Source organism: Cygnus olor, chromosome 19 (assembly GCF_009769625.2).
Source record: "Cygnus olor isolate bCygOlo1 chromosome 19, bCygOlo1.pri.v2, whole genome shotgun sequence".
Classification (NCBI taxonomy): domain Eukaryota; kingdom Metazoa; phylum Chordata; class Aves; order Anseriformes; family Anatidae; genus Cygnus; species Cygnus olor.
Genome location: NC_049187.1, coordinates 10,881,710 through 10,902,131, shown reverse-complemented (window position 1 = coordinate 10,902,131; position 20,422 = coordinate 10,881,710). Strand labels below are relative to the sequence as shown.

General features: G+C 49.4%; 1 protein-coding gene across 4 annotated transcripts in view; it reads left to right on the top strand.

Annotated features, from left to right (window-relative positions):
• NR6A1 (nuclear receptor subfamily 6 group A member 1) overlaps nucleotides 1-18,452 on the top strand; it is an 88,336-nt gene extending 69,884 nt beyond the window's left edge. For 3 of the 4 annotated variants that reach the window (XM_040531338.1, XM_040531341.1, XM_040531340.1), the window contains 5 exons: nucleotides 1,187-1,414; nucleotides 2,067-2,321; nucleotides 8,019-8,140; nucleotides 10,387-10,539; nucleotides 11,558-18,452. In XM_040531338.1, coding sequence (XP_040387272.1) covers nucleotides 1,187-1,414; nucleotides 2,067-2,321; nucleotides 8,019-8,140; nucleotides 10,387-10,539; nucleotides 11,558-11,646 — 847 coding nt within the window. In that variant the 3' untranslated portion in view covers nucleotides 11,647-18,452. The remainder of the gene's footprint in view (nucleotides 1-1,186; nucleotides 1,415-2,066; nucleotides 2,322-8,018; nucleotides 8,141-10,386; nucleotides 10,540-11,557) is intronic. The other variant, XM_040531339.1, reaches the window with a different exon arrangement.
• Nucleotides 18,453-20,422: the final 1,970 nt, after the last annotated feature.

Sequence of the window (20,422 nt, the reverse complement as noted above, 5' to 3'; positions counted from 1 at the left end):
CCACTGTGCTCAGATTTTGAAAATAAATGAACTCCATTTAGGTTACTAATTGGTGGTGTTATATTGTCAGTTACTGTTAGTGCTGGCCACCTGATTCAGCATTTGATTGTAAACACGGCAAGAATCTCGGGCTTGCAGTCCATCTGCTTTCAGTTGCATTGTAAGCTAGGAGGTATTTGTGTTCACCGGCTGTGTAAACTGCTTAATTTACAGTCCTAAATTCTGGCCCTTTAAGAAAGCAGGAGTGGAAATGCTTGCTGCAGTCAGCTCTCTGTGCTGCGCTCAGAATGGCTGCTCGGCAGCAGTGCCCAGTGCTTCGCTAAATGGATCTAGCTGGAGTCAGGCGCAACGCGAGGCGAGTGCGAGGCACCTCTCTGCACGCTCTGGTATTTCCAGTGTAGGATTTAAACACAAAGGGATCTCTTCTCCTTCTCTTCTCCTTCTCTTCTCCTTCTCTTCTCCTTCTCTTCTCCTTCTCTTCTCCTTCTCTTCTCCTTCTCTTCTCCTTCTCTTCTCCTTCTCTTCTCCTTCTCTTCTCCTTCTCTTCTCCTTCTCTTCTCCTTCTCTTCTCCTTCTCTTCTCCTTCTCTTCTCCTTCTCTTCTCCTTCTCTTCTCCTTCTCTTCTCCTTCTCTTCTCCTTCTCTTCTCCTTCTCTTCTCCTTCTCTTCTCCTTCTCTTCTCCTTCTCTTCTCCTTCTCTTCTCCTTCTCTTCTCCTTCTCTTCTCCTTCTCTTCTCCTTCTCTTCTCCTTCTCTTCTCCTTCTCTTCTCCTTCTCTTCTCCTTCTCTTCTCCTTCTCTTCTCCTTCTCTTCTCCTTCTCTTCTCCTTCTCTTCTCCTTCTCTTCTCCTTCTCTTCTCCTTCTCTTCTCCTTCTCTTCTCCTTCTCTTCTCCTTCTCTTCTCCTTCTCTTCTCCTTCTCTTCTCCTTCTCTTCTCCTTCTCTTCTCCTTCTCTTCTCCTTCTCTTCTCCTTCTCTTCTCCTTCTCTTCTCCTTCTCTTCTCCTTCTCTTCTCCTTCTCTTCTCCTTCTCTTCTCCTTCTCTTCTCCTTCTCTTCTCCTTCTCTTCTCCTTCTCTTCTCTTCTCTCCTTTTTCATTTTTTTCAACATTTCTGATGGAGCTGGATTTTTAACATTTTAATGAATTGTGTGGAATTCTTCTAGTATATTAAAAAGCTTTTCCTTTTCCAGTAGGTCTGTGGAGCTGAATGGATTCGCTGCACTCAGGGATCAGTATATTGGGACGCCGGTGTCCATGCACTATCAGTACCTCCCGCACCTTTTTAGCTATTCTGCTCACTCGGCTCTGATGCCCCCGCAAGCGCGCAGTCTGGACCCCCAGTCGCACAGCCTGATCAATCAGCTGGTGTCAGCGGAGGACTTGGAGCCGCTCGGCACTCCGATGCTCATTGAAGACGGGTGAGTGTGCGCAGCGTGGCGGAGGGGGCAGCCCCGAGCTCCACGTTTCAGCTTGTCCTTCAGTAAGCTGCCCGTGTGTGCGCACGCCTGCAGCTCGTGCTGCGCAGGGTGCTGGGGGCACGGGGAGCCGGGTGTGTGCTCGCAGCCCTGATGGCACGGGGAACAGCGCCTGGGGAGCAGCTGCAGCCACAGTGCAAGCAGCAAACCAGAGCGTGTCCCGTGGCTGGGCTGTGCCCTGGGCTGGGGCTGGGGCGCACAGACCTTGGCGGGGTGCCTCGGGCTGAATGTGCCAGGCTGAGCCTGCACGGGAGCAGGGTTCGATGGTTTCAGCCCCGAGCCGTGCAGAAGGGCTGGTGATAAGCCCCGTAGCTGGAAAAACACACGCGGCTGGAATAAAGCCGGGTGGTCAGCCTGCTGGGGCCGAGCTGCCCCCTGCCCCGGGAGAGCCCCTGCTGCCGGGGTGGCTCCCCCAGCCCCCGGCAGGCTCTGGCAATCGCTGCTCCCGCCGCCAGGTGACACTCTGGGCACCGGCATGCCGGGCGCTCGCACGCCAATTCCGGTGACATTTTCCTTGCTCTTCAAGTGCCTTGTCAGATTATGTCATTCAATGTTTTTAATTATTTCTATGCCTTCATATTAACTGTGCCTGCAGGTATAAAGTGACTCAGGCAGAGCTGTTTGCATTGTTGTGTCGTCTGGCGGATGAATTGCTTTTCAGGCAGATTGCTTGGATCAAGAAGCTGCCGTTCTTCTGTGAACTCTCGATCAAGGACTATACCTGCCTGCTCAGCTCCACCTGGCAGGAGCTGATCCTGCTTTCCTCCCTGACTGTTTACAGCAAGCAGATCTTTGGTGACCTCGCGGATGTCACCTCCAAGTACTCTCCCTCTGATGATGAGCTGCACAGGTGAGGCGCTGGGCTGAGCCCCAGGTGAGGGAGCGTGATGTGGTGATGGGGGAGCAGGCAGGGAGCAGGGTGGCCAGGTGCTTCTTCCCTACCCCACCACCCCTGTGGGGACAGGCTGCTTCGCCTGCTGCTGCCGCCTTTCTGTTTTCAAGGAAAGGTTATTCCATGCTGAAAACAAATGCCTGAGACTTCATATGTGACAGGGGCCGTGGCTAGTCAGTGCTGAGTAAAGCCTGCATTTTCAGGGCGGTGTATCATGCTGTCTAAAGTTTCCTTTTGGTCGTGCTTTTGGAGTGGATGTCCCCGGAGCAGGGTGGGCACACGCTGTTCTGGCTCATGCTTGCACTCCTTAGGTCCAAATGCCTTGGGAAGAGCCACTTAGGTGCCCCAGGAAACCTTTTAAAAATCTGCATTTAGGGAGGCAGCAGATTCACTAAATGTGACAATCTATTACATCGAAAAAGTGGGTGCGCATTTATGCATCTTCTCTGCAGGCTTCATTCAAATGATCCTGTGAGATTGTATTTATAAAACCAGCAGGTTTTAATTTGTGAGAATCACAGGCTTGTTTTCTGGGGCTGATGAGGACCAAGAGCTCGCATAGACTCAGTGTTTCTGAAAATTATACCTCAGACTTAAAACGTATATGCTAGCAGTTCTAACAGGTAGAAGATAAGTGGTGTTTAGCTGTGCAAACATTTTTAGGAAACCTGATTGAGTCTCATGTATTTGGATCCGAAGGGTAATTTCCATTTAAGTAGTCTCTTTTTAAAATATAGTTTTATTTAACTTGAAATGTTTGTCCTTCTCACTCGCATCCCCGTTAATTTTATACAGAATTAGGGTTTCAATTTCAGCCTCTCTTAATGGTGACTTGTCTTAGAATTCCTCTAAATTTTCAAACTGACTGACTTACCTGGGTCCTCAAACTGTGGAGAGACAGCTGAAGGTAAATCATGTTTGGAAATATTCATTTGGAATTGTGCACAGAAAAAGGGCAAGACTTGTAATACATTTCAGTCTGATCCCGTGATATCAGTTTGTGTTTTCTATTGAGACTGATAGTTTTGTTTCTGTCTGGTCTCTGTGGCTTCGTGCAGCTCAAAAACACTTGCATTCTATGTTTCTCAGTGAGTAGCCCGTTTCTTCCTATTTTTTCCTGAGCTTTCTCTATATCCTTCTTTAAGAATTTTCAGTACATTTTAAAAATATATTTTTTTTCTAATTTCTTTGATAAAAGCTGATGAAGTTGATAAAATCAAGCTGCAAATAAGGGGAAAAAAAATCTGTGGATGTAGTCCGTTTCTCGTTTTTTTTGTTTTTTAAACTAACAGCAGCACTAACAGAAGGGTTCCCTCCTGTCCTGAGCAGATAGCTCAGAGGCTTCCCAGCTGTTGGAGGAGAAAACAGGTACTGGTTAGATCGTTTCGAGGATGGTTCTCCTGTAGCAAGGCTGTCTTCCTCCAGCACAGCTCCGCAAGCTGCCTTTACCATGGAGAGAGTAAAACTAACTAATCTGACACTTTGGGTAACCCTGAGATACAGAACAGAAGGTCGTCTTTAAAAATCACTTGGGCCAGTGGAACGATTGTTCACAAAGCTGGTCATCGTTAGTATCAAAGTCTTCATTATTAATTGCTATTTCAGTGTTTTGATTGCATAAATTTAAAGATGTTGCAACTTAGCTGTTGTTTTTTTTTTCCGTAGTCTGTACTATCTGATGTTCTGAGGAACCTGCCTTTCATTTATCATTTTGGCCAGGGTGATGGGTTTTTGTGTCCTTTTCTTTTTTTTCCCTATTTTCCCTTTCTCTCCTTTCTCTCTCTTCTGTAGTCTTGGTGCCAGACAGGTCCTTCTTTCGGTAGCAGACTAAACTGCTGCCCACCCTCTGACATTTGCCCTGTTTGTGCTCTGCCTCGATAGACCTGGCAGTTCTGCAAGAGTCTGCAGGGGATCTGAGTGTTTGGGGAGCTGAGATTTAAAACACTTCTGTGCGCTCGGTCATCCCAGCACCTAGCAGTTCCACGCGGTTCCTTTGTGAACCTCTCTCACAACCCGAGGGGCTGACTCGGCGATGGCCACGAGGAGGCGAGGACTGGCCCCAGGTGCCTCATTTCCTGGGGCAGGTCCCTGCGCCCGGCCCAGCCATTCATCCCGCATCTGGTGCCGCTCCTGCGAGGAGCAGCGAGGGTCACAGAAAGACACAATACCACTTGTTCCTGTATTCAGCCTTCCCTTTGTTCGTGCTGTCCTGGTCGGAGCCTCTAAAGAGAAGTGTGCGTTTCATTTTGGGGTTGTGATAAATATGAGCGAGAGGTAAGAAAATCAGACAAAGGAGGAATCCTCGCCCTTCAGAAACGGGCAATTCAAAGCCGGTAGCCTCAAAAGTCCTTCAGAGCAGATCTGTGCACATGGATGAAAATAGGTGTGCTTGGGAGTGCGACGTTTCTGTAGTCTCTTCTCCTGATGTAGCTTTTCAAGTATTAATTGTCATTAGGGAAAATGTGCACCAAAAAGCCATTTAGCGGGAAGCTGCACAGATGAGGGATCTGAGCTGTGCCCTTTCAGTCTCAGCTGTCGCTGTGGTGGCTGCCCCCAGCGTAACTGCGTGCGGCGGTGGGATCCATGCTCATGAAAGAGCTGTTTCCTTCAGGTTTGTAAGGGGACTCAGAAGGAGAGGTTTTTCTTGAAGAACCTCAGTTTCCTTGAATTCTGGTGTTGGTTGATTATTACAAACTGAAGGCTGGTCTTACAGCCAATTGAAAAAATTAATTTAAGCAGTGCTAGTCTGGCTTTTTGGGGTAAATTTCAGTCTCATTTACAAAATGCCAGGAGCAATGTTAATGCTTAGGTGGGTGACAAATGAACATATGGGATGAGCTCCTGTGTTTTAATCACTTCTAACAATGGGCTGAATGTTCTCGTGGCCTGCTGGATCAAATGTTTTCTTTTATTGTGCTGTTTTTCCGTAGATGACTATGAAATGAATAGATTCCTGACCTCCCCCAGCACTCTCCTGATACCGCTTCCCTTCCCCCTCTCCCCAGCTGATCCTGATAACCCATAGCCAGAAACTCGCCTGGTGTAAACTGCGAGGAAAAGTGTGTGGAGGAGTCAGTCCTCAGGAAGAAATAGGGCTGTGAAAAACAGAACAGCTTTGTTTGAAAGGGGGAGGAAAGTATGCACAGAAAAGTAAGACAGTTCAACTGCAGGAATGAGAGAAGAGCTCTCCTGGATTTATGAAGTGATGAGTGGCTGGTAAAAATGTGCACGCTCTAAAAACAATTAAACCCAACAGACGACTGAGTGGTCTTTGTGCTCATTAACTTCTTGAGCTTTGCAATCTTGCACCTGCAAGATTTTTAATGTTAACTTGAGAGCAAGGAAACTTGTACAACTTTAGATTAGCCGACAAGGCTTTCATCACTTACAATATTACTTTCCTGAAGAAATGACCTGAAGTTCAGATAGCTTGTTTTCACTTCTCTGAGGCCAAACTCCACCATGCATTTTACAAATAACTTTGAAGTAAACAAACATACATGCCAAAATAAGGTGTTATTCAGTGAAAAGGGTTCTATTTTCGTTCTATTCAGAGATGGCTTTCTGGTTGTGCTCTTATTCTTTGTGCTGTACAATGCCAGAGCGCAGCTGAAGCTTGCCTAAACACTTCTGTCCCACTTCTCAGGATTTATGCAATATACGGTTTCTTTGAAACCAGTGGTATCGCAGTGAGAGGTGCTCAGGAGAGGCTGGTACTGGCCATTTGCACACATGGGACATCGCCTGCAGGCACCGGGAGCTGCTCTGCGCCCTTCAGGTTCTGCCTCTGCCTTAAGTCACCTCTGTTGTGCTGGCGTGCAGGCAGGGCCTGGCTCCTGCGGGAGCCCAGCACTCACACCAGCATGGGGATTTTGTTCTGCACCCACACAATCTCCATCAGTCGATTTCCCAGGGGATTCTGAGGGGCTGCCTTCCCGTGCATCAGGGTGCCCTCTCCCACCCCTCCCGTCAGCTCCTGGCTTCTCCCGGCGAGGGTGGGAGCTCGGGGAGAAGCCTGCAGCTTGTTTTCAACAAGCCTCCCGTGCCTGAGGCTGATGGTTTTCTCGGAAGCATCTCAACCCCCTCCTGTTTCTGAAACTTCTTAGATGTCTGTTATCGTGGGTTTAGCATCGGACTCCCATGCTGGCCTCTAATCTCCTGCTCACCTGCCTGCTTTGAGTGAGCCCACGCCGTTCTGCCTGACAAACAGCCCGGCTCCCTCGCTGCGTATCGCAGCGTGGCCGAGCACCGAGCTCTCCGTATACAGACGACGCACATTCAGAAATGAGTGCGCCTTGTACCCGGTGAGAATTTCCCCTGGGCTTGTGCAAAGGGTGGCTCCAGGTCCCAGCAGCGGACCTGTGACAGTCCTCGCTAGCAGCAGTGGGTTTTTGATTGGATCTTGATACGCATTGATAAGGTGGAATGAAACCTGCACATCCTATTTGAGGGGCAGGTTTTAGAAGCAAATAGCATGTCTTACTTAGACCCTTAGGCATTGCATCTGTGACCTGGAGTTTCACTCACTTTAACAAGGATTATTTGTGCTTCTGTGCATGTTTGTATTTGCGGAAAAGCTCCCAGCCTTACTGTGGTGTCTCACTTCAGGAAGCTCTCAGTCGACAAAGATTAGCAAACCATAACACATGGGCAATAAATGGGGTTGTGTGGAAGTCCGGAATCCTTATCAGTCACTCGTGGGAATTTTAGGGAGGTGATGGAGGTGGTCTTCCTCACCTGTCCATTAGATAATTGAAGGGTGCCACTGTTGTGCATGGGGCAGTGTCATTCTTTGGTATATAAATAATGCTAACTCAAATAGCAGTATATAGGTAAAAGAAACTGTAGGCACTTCTGCTATTGGCAACAGGAGGTGGTTCCTGTGCGGCAGGGTCTGGTGTCCATATTCCCGCAGCCCTGCACCACTGATGCAGCTGTGTTTTGGTGCTGCTCTGTTCATGTTGAAAAGCCCTGGGCAGAGCCAAAGCTTGCTAATTGCATTGATTTTGTAAGAAAAGGATAAAATTAATGTAGCAGCTCTGTGAAACGGAGGGTTTTGTTTAAAAAAAAAAGAAAAAGAAAAAGAAAAAAGCCGACAAGTTGGGTGTCAGGTTAGATGTCTGTTGCAGAGAACTTGTGTTCCTCTGTAACGTGCTGTACAACAGCACCGAGCCTAAATCCCCCAGGTTGGATGTGCGGTATTGTCCAGCTGTATGGGACACCAGCACACCTTGCAGGATGCTTCAGTATTTCTGCTGGCCACTTGCAGGGATAAATTCAGTTGCTGCAGGTGGCAGGAAATACAAATTGAAGAAAGGTGCCTGCCCAGTGAGGTGAGAAGGCGCTATCCTGATGGAAAGCTGGGGAAATAGAAGTGTAGAGAGGCAAAGCAGTGTGCCTACAAGCGCACAAGAAGTTATTGCGCATTTCTGGCTCTGTCAAACCTTAATCTCTGTCAGAACAGGCTGATGATGAACTGAAACACTTGCTTCTACTTCAACTTAATAGTCCCAGCAGACTTGAAGCAGTTTTGACAAAGATTTTTTGAATTCCACTTCAAAATTTTAAAATCTCTGAAGTTATTTTAATAATCTTCTTACCTTTCTTGTGTGGACTGTGTCCTGAATGCGTTGATGTATGATCTCTGTCCTCCAGATTCAGTGAAGAGGGGATGGAGGTGATGGAGCGGTTGATCTACCTCTTTCGCAAATTTAACCAGTTGAAGGTCAGCAACGAGGAGTATGCATGCATGAAAGCCATTAACTTTCTAAACCAAGGTGAGTCAATGAAGAGGAGGAATCTGTCCTGCCGGAGAAATTGTCTGAAACAATCTGAACAGTCTTTGCTTCCCTGATGAAAAAGGGGAGGAAGGGATCTGAAACCCAGGGACAGATGTGGGCTCTGGAAGCTCTGCCATTGTACAGACAATGCGCCACACAGTGTCATAGATACCTGCCTGAGGAAGTTCTGCAAGTGAATGAATTCATTTGCTTAGTCATTTGTATCGCCTTCAGATGTAGACACTGAAGATAGTACGTGTGCCATTTTACATATGTAGCAACTGGGCCAGTATCAGAGTAAGACCATAGCAGAGAGACTGGCGAAACTTCCCTAGAGGACATTTGGGTGACCCATTACTTACCAACTGCTAATGAACTTTTCACCAGGCAAGGATCTGTCATCTGAAAGTATCAGTGGTTTAGGTAGCTCTTTAGGCAATTAACTAAATGATTCTTTTAAAACAGTTAATTCACGTGATTTTTTTTCCAAAGTAAGTATTGATTATTTGCATGACGAGCTTTCACAGATTCCCAACTGAAAAATGTATTTGTTCATTTTTCTGCTGGAAAGGGTGGCTTTGTAAAACTTGATTTTCCGTGTTTTTTTTTTTTTTTTTTTTTTTTTAGAGCTTTTCTGATTCTGTAAAATATTTACTTTCAGGATTTATGCTTAGGTCACCTAGCTGGCTTCCTGCTATTTAGATTCTTCATCAATATATTTTCCTGTGCCTAATGCTACCCCTTTAAAATGGAAAGTATTCACGAATGAAGTATTTATGTGCAAGCAATGAATTCCGCCTAATAAGGAGCTGTATCCTCCTGTTGATTAACCACTCTATTAAAGCTGGCTGTCCAAAACGTTGCAAGACCCTTGACATTTCAAAATCTTGAATAAAGTCAGTGCAAAATGAACTGCAGATTAATTCTTCAATGAGTGAGGAAATCCTGGTCATTTCCTAACAAATGCAGTGGGCTGAAATAGTTTGGAATCAATAGGTTTGTTGTGATTCCCTTTACAGTAGTTGCTTGTCGTAATTACACATCCGTGGAGCCTCTTGGGACGTTTCTTTATGTTGTGTGTGCATAAATGAAGAAAACCGTGGAGAGGCAAATGCTTAATAGATGGTGTTGAGCTGTAATTTTGGAAATAAATGTCCCCAGAGTCTTTTTGTACTGTGAAAGATAGTTGCAGTCTGTAAAAATGTGCTGAAAACTCCCTCCTCCCCCACTCGTTTTCACCAGGAGATAGTGCTGACGCTTCAATGTGTGCCCGGGCTGAGATCCGGTTTGCTTCCCTGGGCAGTTTCCTGACACTGGATAATGCACTTCTTTAGCTGTCTCCATTGTTTTCCGAAATGTATTTTCATTAACTTCCTGCCTCCTTTTATTTTTAGTTGAAGTTTGCAATTTTTTATGTGAAATACCTGAAAATTATTTTTAAAAGTCAGCTCTTGGGCAGCAGATCAATGCCTCTTCCGTCACATTGTTGTACAGGAGCGAGCCGCAGCGAGGGTTGTGCAGTTCCCGTGCTCCGGCCGTGCTGGATCCCTCCCAGGACACCCAGCAACATGCAAATGTCATTGATCATGCTGAAAGGTGGCAGGGGGACTTCCTGCCCTGTTGATGGCTTGGAAATGTCCATTTTTCCTTTGTGTACATTGCCTGACACTGGTAAAGCTGAATTCTAAAACAAGAGCTTGACCAGGTTATAAATGATATAACGTAATTCGTAAGCAAATGGGGAGAAATGCGACGATACCTGGAGTTACAGAGTTGACCGCTTTCCTCAGCCAGATGGTACAGCTAAAATCATGATACAGCTAAAATCACCGTGTTTCTGTCTGAGGAAGTATTACAGCGAATCCACTGTGAGGAGTAAACCTTGACACACAGCTGCCTTACAAAAGGCAGTCAGGGATTGCAGGTCTGGAGCTGTTACCTGCGAGAGAGTTCACTAAGCTCTGCAGATGAGCAGCTCAGGACTTGGGCCGTTCTCATCCGTGTCTTTTGTGGAAGGAAGTCTTGCACCTGGACACCCTGGGGGTGCAGGCATACCAGGAGAGGAGTGAGATCTTAGTCTCTGGGTAACTAGACATGTGAAGTCAGCCTCCAAAACAGTGACCCAGCTTAGAGTTTTAGAAATCAGTCTGTCCTTCCTGAAGAGATGGCAGTAAGTGTGAATCTGCTGTTGTTCTCAGATGTTTTCCTCGTGTTTTCATTACTCTAATCATATGCTCTTTCAGACATTAGGGGTCTGACTAACGCATCCCAGCTGGAGCAGCTGAACAAGCGGTACTGGTATGTCTGCCAGGATTTCACAGAGTACAAATACCCCCATCAGCCCAACCGTTTTCCGGATTTAATGATGTGTTTGCCAGAGATACGATATATAGCAGGTAACTTTTTGAGCTCTTCTCCCACCACGCTCATGTGCAAATTATGAAATCCTCTTTTAAAAGAAAGTTAATCTATGAGAATGAAAATCTTGCCTACTTTGCCAGAGGGTGTTTATGTGAGACCTTTTTCTACTTAAGCTTCTCCCTTGTCTTTGAAGGAGTCTCCCGTCTCCCCCAGTTCTGCAGGTAGGCTGACACAGGGCAAGTTGTCCCCCTCTGCTGCACAGTGCTGCGCTGTGTGCTGCTTGCTCATAGTCCCCTGCTGCTGAGAAGACAGGCTTTGTCCCTCAAGTGCTTCAGTTTAAGTACTTAGGTCAGGTTTGTATTTTATTTTCTTCCCTTCAGTCCTGGCTCAGAGGCATTTTGTCTTAAATAGGTGTAGTCCTGGTCCGAGAGGTTGTTCCATGAGAGGTAGAGAGGTCCCTGAAGTGCTGCTGAGGAGCACAGGACGAGCAGAGCAGTTGCAGTCCTACGGGGTAAACCCTGGGCGTCAGCTCCTCTGGGCGTTAGCATATCTGAAATACGCAGGTGAATTGTAAACTTCACTTGTGTCACTAATTAGATCTACACTGTCTGGTGTTATTAAGACATTGTTTGTTCCCAAGTGTTATGGTAAAGGAAGATACTCGCCTCCTGGTGTCAAGGCTCCGTATGCTTCATCCTACCCTGCTGTAACAAAGTAGATAATAATCACATAATAGCTCACATAATTTACTCACTGAGATCTACAAGGGAGTTTGAGGAGAGACAGCATTTAGGCTTTCCCAGTTTCTATAAATACTGCTCCATTGTGGAGAAATCATTTTGATCTGACTTTGCCCATTTATTTAGCTTTCATTTCAGTAAATAATAAATCCTGTTGTGTCCAAATGGGTATCAAATGTCTAATGTAGCAGTAGGATGATTAACTGTTTCTCTGAGAGGTTCAAGGTAAAACCATCGTCAGCGGTGCTGGCTTAGGTGTCTCTCAGAAATCTGATTCAGGAATGGCTGCTAATTCTGGTCTTTTTCTTAACAGGAAAAATGGTGAACGTCCCGCTGGAGCAGCTGCCTCTCCTTTTTAAGGCCGTTCTACATTCCTGCAAGACGAGCGCGAGCAAAGAGTGAGCCCAACTTGCCCCCGACCCGTGCCTTACTCTGTGCCTCAGGCAGGGAGCGGGCTCACCTGGAGAGGAAGGGGGAAACATGACCAGGGCAGGAGGGAAGTGCTGAGACAGGGCAATGGGTGTCCCTGCCATTGTAGCAAGAACCTTTTGTGTTTGTTTTTGTTTTTTTACTCTTTTTCCTATATATTTATTTCACGACAGAGTTGAATGTATGATCTTCAACACGATGCACATGGTTCTGTATGAATGCAGCAGATGCATTCTCCAGCAGTTTACAGAATGTGAAGATGTTTAATGTGACAGTGTTTGTTAGGGTTAGTTCTTTTGTATTTTGGGGCTGGGGACTGAGATGACTAAGACTACCTCAAGGAGAAGATGCTGTTCGCGCACTGCTCTTTCCGTGATTTGTATCCAAAAGCGTTTGTCAAAGAGCACAAACTGCCTCACCTCACTGACAGAGCTGTTAGCATCCCAAATGGACAGTTTTGGAGAAGTGGGTGTTAGAGAAGTGCCAAGCTTTATTTTTGTTATTGTTTAAGGAAATTAAAAAAAAAAAAAAAAGACGACAGGGAGAGGAAAAGAAGAAAAAGTTTGCTTAGCCAGTTGTTTTTTCTTCCTCTGGCAGTTCTCAGCCACAAATGGCAGTGCCTGCAGTTTCCTTGGATTTTGCCCCCAGGATTGCAGTGCTCCCAGGCTGAGAAGGGCTTGCAACCCCGTTCCCTCGTGGAGCTGCAGGAGTGCAGTCTGCCCTCCGTCTCCAGCCTCACCAGCTGGTCTGCCACTGCTGCTGCACCTTTCCATTCGATTGAAATTGTGCTGTTGCAGGTCGTAGCAGGCCTCTGACATTACAGCAGCAAGGTACTCTTGTTGAGAGAGAGAACTGCAAATAATTTCTAATCGGTTCCTTAAGATCCATTTTACATTCATAAAAGCAGGAGAGAAGAGGCAGGATTGTCCCTTTTAGTATATTCCCCCAAGGTGGTATCTGACTGCTGAGGAGACTTCTGCACTGCAGCAATCAGAAGCAGCCTGTTTCTGGGAACAGTTAACCCACCTCGTGGTTAAATGTAACCTGCATAATGGTGACCAGGGACTCCAGTATCCTCTGGCATGCTTTTCTCTGCTGGACTTGGGGAGGGCATGATCCATAGTTGTATTCTGCCAGGACAGTTTTACTGCTCAGTGGAATCCTTTCGCACCAGGAAAAATTGGTGTGAGTACAGTACTTGGTCAGCTGTTTGTCCCAGGCGTTGCAAGGCTTGGATTTTCCATCTAGCAACCTCCACACCACTCCACTGCATGGAGAAATGGTTTAATGACAGCTGGTTAGCTGTATGAGTAACTGCTAAGTCCTGGTGCTTATCTAAATTTGTGTGTTCTCATAGGAAATCTCATGGCGTCTTGCCCGTGGTGGTGGTGGGTAGCATAGGGAACAAGCTCCTGTTCTGATCTCTCATTAACAGTTAACTTAGGAAGATTCCCCTAGGCAGCCACATTACCCTGTCTGGACTTCCTTCCCTGTATCATTATATATGATATTCGGGTAACAAATTGTTGAGTGCTGTTTTGTAAAATACTTTGGGAAGCAGCTTCTGTTCCTTCAGGGTCGGAGGAACCAGTTGCTCCCTTGATGTCTTGTCCTGGTAGCAGCTGTGCATGGCACACAGTAAGTACTGCTCGGGAGTGAAGCTGCTATGAGATGAAAAAGAATGTGATGGTGAGCAGGAATGCCTTCACCAAAGTCGTCTTTCCTTCCCCTGCGTCCCAGAGGGTTCAGCTGCAACCCAAGAGACCTTGTGACCCACTAGCTTGGCACATCTCTAGGTTAGTCAACAGCGGTGCTGGGTGCTGCCTGCTCCCTTCAGACCTCTCCTTGGAGGTGTGCTGTTGACTAGCGGCAGACCCAAGGCGGCATTGCGTTCTTTGTGATTCTGCTTGGGAATCTTCCAGCTTGTCAGTTTCCCTTTTCTAAAAGTCCACTAGCTGCTCAATTTTCATTATTTAAATATGATGTTACGGGTAACAGCTGCTGGGACCAGCAGCAGTTCGGTTTGATAGAGCTTCACAAATCCAAAGCTGGTTCTGTAAATCTCATTTACTTTCTGATTGTAAAATGAGACAAGCACATATTTCTCAGGAAAGCCTTCTGCATACAGCATATACCTCAAGTGTAAATGGTAAGAGTTTAGTATATCTGTTTGTAAGTTAGAAATTATTTCTCAGCTTTTAAGTTTAATTTCCAAATAGCTTGATATGATCTTTTTATTACGGGTTATCTTCTGGCTTGCTGTTTTATACACTCAAGGAATTGTTAAATTGCATAGCAGTAATTTTATTCTATGATTACTGAATTCTTATAATCTGTTGATGAATGAGAGTTTGTTTTAATTAGTGTACATAGAAGTGGTCATCTTATTGCCAAATACCCAACAAAAATAACATATTTGCTATTCTGTATTTATCCAGAATACTCCCAAGACTAATGTTGTACCAAAAACAACAACAACAAAAACCACACCTAAATTCATATATGATGATAAACGGTCAAGAATGTTCTGCTTTCTATTATATAAACCAAATTGTATAAAGGCTGATTGGCAGCAGTATCTGTTAACAAATAATAGGTTTATTGTAGGGAGTAAAAAGCCTTACTAAATTGACAAGTGAGGCAGAAGCTGATATACCAAACCAGAATGTAACTCACTGGACAGTCAGTCGTAATATCTTCTGCACCAAGTCCTCTAATGACTTGTATTTTTTAAACAGGGTAAAGTGAATGTGTTGCATTGCAAACTCAGGTATTATGAGAAGGTAGGAACGTAGCTAGAAATGTAGAGACATTAGGTCAGTCACTAGATGTATTTGTGAATTTGGTTTGAAGGACACCCTGGAAAGGTTGGAATTTTTGTTCCATTCTTCACGTAACATTCAGTTTACAGGGACTCATATTTTATTTGTGCTTAATGCTAGTAGGGGGAAGTTCATTATCTTTGGTACCTATCTGCTGTTGCTTATCTGACCTTCTGTCATAGAGGAATCAATCAACAATAATAGTCTTTGGTAGAATTTTCTGCCATGACAAGTCAATTTTTATCCCCGATTTGAAAGATAAATTGGCTGACTGACCCCCTCCTCTCCTTCATAGTATTTGTGCAAATAGAAGGCTGAAGAGTTACTTTTAATCCGAACAGAGGTTCAGGACATAAATTTGAAATGCCCAGGCTCACATATTCAGAGGACTCTTAGTCCTCTTAGGTCTCTTAGTGCTGTTTTACAGCTTGCAGCTCATCAGCCAGCACAGAGAGCAGAGCAGGCACTGCTGCTGCAGGTGATGGGGATGAGTCTTCGCTCGGGTGGCAAGACCCCGGGACCTGAACAAAAGCTCTTTGAAAACCTCTGCATTTTCTTCCAAAGCTTGCCTTTGGGTCAAGCTTCTGTCACATGAACGGAGTCGTGACTCCACTGCGTGCGTCAGAGCAAGTTCTTGTCCTCGACGTGCCCCGGCCCCTAGAGAGGGCAATGGGATGGGGGCACTGCCAGGATGCTCAGAGATGCCACGAACCTCTAAACCAACGGGTTCTGGAGACGGCAAAATGGATACAGCAGGAGCTATTCCTTGAGCCATTTCACATCCGTGCAAGCTCCTTTTTAATTGTTGATCCTGCTAGCGGCTGTTCCCTTGCTCATCTCGCGCCTGTTAGCCTACACTGCTGGGCAGAGGCATCGCATGCTTTGGGGAACCAGGGCATAGCTCTGGCTTGTTCTGTAGGTCCTAAATTCTGAGCTTCTGTAGTCTGCTGTCAGCACAAGCAGTGAAGGGGAGCAGCGGTTTCCAAACGGCGAGGGCAGGCCGCTCGGCCGGGTTGCCGGCTGCGGGCAGCAGGAGCACAGGGGAGCCCAGCCCCGTTACATGACGGCGAGGTGCGGTGGTACGGCCCCCCCGGCTCCCTCCCTGCAGCACCTTGCCCCTGCCAGCGCTGCTGCTGAGACCAGCTCCAGCCTTTCCCCTGCGCTGCCGTGGGCTCGGGGCGAGCCCTCGAGGGCACGCGGTGCGTGAGGAGTGCTGGCGTCTCGGCCGGGCTCCTGCCGCCCGCGGGGCCGTGGCTCCATCTGCTCCCGGCTGAGCGCGTGGGCGCGGGCTGTGCCGCGGGAGCAGAAGTGACCTGCACAGGAGGTGGGATGCAGGTACCTGTCCCGGGGGTGCCGACCGCTCTGAGCCCCTTGCTGCCCGTCCTGCCCTCCCTTACGCGCGCGGCACATCTGTGTGCCGGCATGGACAAGGGCTCTTCAGAAGTGTGCACAGAACAGAAGCACAGCCAGCTCAGGTTAATGATTTTAAGTCTTGTCCTTCAAACCAACCTTAAAAAAAAAAAACTAAAAAAAAACCACTTGAAATTCTTTTTATTACATTTTTAAAAACAACAAAAAAATTCTCCCGTGAATGTGCTATTTACCGTTCATTCTTTCTTCTTTCTTGGTTTTGATTTGAAGCTATGAAGCTTGGTGTCTGTGAAAATGTTATTTCTGTATTTCTCAGGATAATAAGCGGCAATCATCCCTGCCACATAAAAGGCAGGAGAAAGGGGGAAACTTGGGGAACTAGTTTAAGTATGAAGCTAATTTTTAAGTTTTAGACGATGTTTAAATCGGGGGTAACGCGTGAGATGTCAGTATCAAGCTGTGGCGTTTCTCTGGGTTCTCAGTGTGTTGTTTGCAATGCACAGCAGCTCAGGGATAAGTATTTAAAATGGGACCCAGAGAAACCCGAGTTTTGATGTTGCAACAGTTGCTTCTTTCATGACTTGTTTGGAGGACTCTTTGAGACCTGAATAAAGCCCCGATACGGAGGTGTCGGGGGGAGAATTCTGGTTTTCCTGGTGGGACGTTTGTTTAGGCCCCTCCGGTGGCTGTGGGGAACCCCCCAGGGATGCGTGGGGCTGGCGGGGGCGCTGCGTGGCGTGGGGCTGGCATGGGGCTGGGGAGCAAACAGCAGCCCCCGCAGCGGAGCTGTGCCGTGCCTCTGGCCGGCGCCCCGCTGCCTCGCCCCGCAGCCCCCAGTCCCCCAGCCCCGCAGCAGCAGCTCCACTGGGGTGGGAAGGGCGAAGCGTGCAGGGCCAGCCTTGTGCGTAGCTGCACGCCTTCACCGGGCACGTCAGCGTCTGGGAGTGGGAGAGAGAGGTTCCTCTGTGCTTCCGTGTTCAAAGCAGCGTGTAAATGCACTGCATCCTTTTGCCCTCAGTGCTCAATGGGTTCAGGTGCTCATGGAAAAGGAAAAAACGGGCGCTTCTCCTTCTCAGGCAGTCCCATTCCTGCCGTCAGTGTGTGGCTTAGGAATTAGAGCATTTGGATGTCCGGTTGGTACTACTTCCTTGTCGTGTTTGCCAGGACTGTAGGCTCATTCAGTCTGGCTGAGAAGTGTACTGACGTGTACAAGCGGTTCACCCGCAGCTGCTGGGAGTATCCTAAATGGTGCCATCCAGCCCGCTGCAGCCGCGGGCAGGGCCGGCACCGGCAGAGCAGCAGCACTGAGCCTGGCAGCAGGTTTGCGGGGCTAAAAGCCACCTCCTCGGCTGTCCCAGCAGCCAGGATGTGCACGCTGAGTTTAAACCAGCAGAGCATAAAGCTGGTGAGGGCAGTATAGGCGCTGTCTTTGCCTTGAAAGAAAAAATTGAAAAAAAGATACTGTGCAGTTGACCTCTAACAAGTCTATGAAAGAAGCAACACAGTTCGGTGGAAGAAATGCCCCCAAGGGCAAAAAGAAACAGAAATTGAAACCAGATGACGATCAACCTTAACAAAGCCTTTTGTGATTCATTGTTTTCTTTCGATTTATGAAATGTCTTGTAATAGTTGATAACATTATTGACTCGATTTCCATAACAAAACTACCTCGTGTGACATCCTGTTTATCATCTCAAAGGGATTGTGAGAAAAACAAAATGCTGCCAGTGTTTGTTGCTGGAGAAGACCGGGCTGTGTGAATGGCAGGAGTTCCCTGCCTGTTGGTGCCGTTAGACGCACCCGTGGTGGTTTCTGACCTCACGTCCCCGAACCACCGGGCACCCCGGCTCGCAGGGGTCCTGCTGCTGTTCCTGGGATGAAGCACCACGGTGCCACGGGGGCACCAAGCTCCGCGTTCCCTCCTGTTGGAGCGCAGTGCCGTACAGGATGCGGCTCTTGCCAGCTTGGCTCGTGTTGGCACCCACCACTCCACGAGCAGGCAGCTCCGTCCCTCTGCGGCACGGCGCAGACCTGCACTGGTGGCCCGGGGCCTCCATGAGCCTGCGCGTCCTGGCTGCGGATCCCGAGGGAGCAGCTCCGGCCCGCTGGCTGGTGCTCGTGTTGGCCATTGCTGGCTCGTGGGGTGGGTCCGAGGCCAGTTTGGTCCTCGGGCCCTTCCGCAGATGCTCCCAGCAGTGGTTTCTCCCAGTAAAACACTGTTTTTCCCACGATCTCTTGCCTAAATCAGGGAAGCAGGATGTTGCCTGGCATGGCACGTTAGCAGCGGGGAGCCGAGGTCGGGGCAGGAGACTGTGCCCGAGTCCTGCGCCCTGGGGAGCGCCTGGCAGGAGCCGTGTCCCCGTCGCCTTGCTGCGCCCCAGGGAATGCTCCTCCCGGCCTGGCGCGGCACGGGGCACGGCCGGCCCTGCCGCAGCGGCACCGGCGCAGCTCCCTGCCAGCCCGGCCTGGCGCAGCTCCGCTGCCCCGCTCTGTGACTTGACTACCTGTGGAAATGTGACCAATAAGTGTTGAACGCATGTGTAGCGAGTGTTAGCTGTATGAACTAATAAATGTGAATTGTTCTGCACCGCTGGTGAGGCTGCTGTTTCCTTTCATCCATGAGGCGGCCGTCCCTGGGCGATGGGGCTGGGTGCCGGTGCGGTGGCACTCACGGCGCTCCCTGGCACAGGGGGGCTGGCACTGGAACCGGGGTGGCTCTGGGAGGGGCTGGGTGCCGCCGAGGTGTCTGGGTCTCCCCAGAGTGGATGATCCTGGTGTGGCTGGGTCTCCCCAAGGTGCATGATCCCACCCGTGCAAAAAGCGACCTCTGCTGAGAGCTGGGCATTGGGATCGGCGGGCAGGCACCGGGGAGGGCGATGCGAGAGCAGCGGTTTGCACGGCGCATCCCCTCCCGACCAAGAGGTGGGAGGGCAGGAGGACAGAGCTTCTCCTTTCTGCCGCTGCGTCCTTGCAGCCTGCCGTGCCTGCTGCCGTGGCCATGGTGGGGATGTCACCTGGGGACCGGGGGGTGGCCGGGACAGGCCGGGAGCTGCAGGAGGGGCGGCTGCAGCAGCTGCTGCGGCAGGAGGGATCGTCTACATGAGCGGCTGCGGCGGGGAGCCTTGACCAGCAGCTCCGGAGGCACCGCAGAAACCGTTCGGAGATTTTCCATGTCACCGAGGTGGGTGTGTGGTGAGAGACTAAGAAGTGGTTTTCGTGTTTACATCTCTGTGGGTGTTGGGGGTGCACGCTGAGGCCCACGCACTGCTGAGCGCAGCGGCAGCACCAAGCGAGTGGCTGGGCCCTGAGTCTGTCCTGGGATTGCTCTGCAGCTTGTGAATTGCAAAACTTCTAAAAACGGTGGTTCTGGGTCCTGCACGGAGCAGATGGGTCTGTGCAAGGTGCCTGTGAGGACAGGACGTTGACCCAACAGGCCTTTTTACTTAGGAGATTCTCCAGCATTTCTTCTTCAGGGACAGCAGAAATCCTTTTGTTCAGACCTAAAAGGGGCTTTGCCCCAGGGAGCAGAAGAGGGTCAGGGGAGCTGTCTCAAAACCAGGCCAAAGCAAAGGGCTGGCTGAACAGTGATCTGCTCCAGCCTGGGCCCCTGACAGTAATTTGCAGCCAGATGAAGCAGTAATTCCCCCTGAGCTGGAACTTTGTGCTCACAATAATCCCTTACAGCAGCAGTAGTAAAGGTGTCAGGCCATAGATCAGCGCAGAGCGCCTTCAGCCTCATCTGAGGGCCGGTCCTGAGCTTGCACTGGGGCCGTGTGCTCGCGGGAGGGTTTTTGCTCTGCCCACAGGCCACGGCCTCGCGCTGTCCTGCAGTCCCCACACGGCACCTCCTGAGGGTGGTGTGGGTGCAGGCGGGGGTGAGGGAGGAGAATCCCAGGGTCACATCAGGGGGGAGAATTGCTCCAGCAGCCCGTCTGGGTGTCTGTGCAGATCCTCCTTTCCCACAGGGAGAGCTTTGCTCCTCCTCCCAGTGCTGCAGGGACCAGCACACGAAGCTGGACGTGCCCGGCAGGGAGGGCTCGGAGCGGAGCCTGGGCTGAGGAGGAGGCATGGAGTGATGGCAGCCGGCCAGGTCCCCACCAGCCTGGGCACTGCTCCCGCTGATGCTGGCCCCAAGCCCGGTCCAAGAGCCTCCCGGCCCTGCACGGCTGCTCCATCCCTGCCACCACAGGGGCTGCAGGGTGGCCGTGTCCCAGACCCCAAGCTCGCAGGGTCCCTGCTGCCCCCTGCAGCGCCGTGCCTGCCCCTCCACTCTCCTTCCAGAGGAAATTGCGTCCTCATCTCGGTCCCCGCGTGAGCCGTGCTGCCCCGCTCCTCTGCCAAGCGCTCTCCCTTCTCCTGCCCCCTCCGTCGTGTTAATGTTTCTTATTTACAGCACTTCTCCTCACCTGCGGCACAGCTCCACCGTCTTTGCTGCCGCGCCGCCTGGATTTATTCCCCCGAGGGGCCCTGAAGGTCGGCAGTGGCGAGGCGCTTCGGGAGGTGGCGGAGGACACGGCGCATGTGGGGCGCTGGGTTTGTCCTCACCTTAAAGGCGA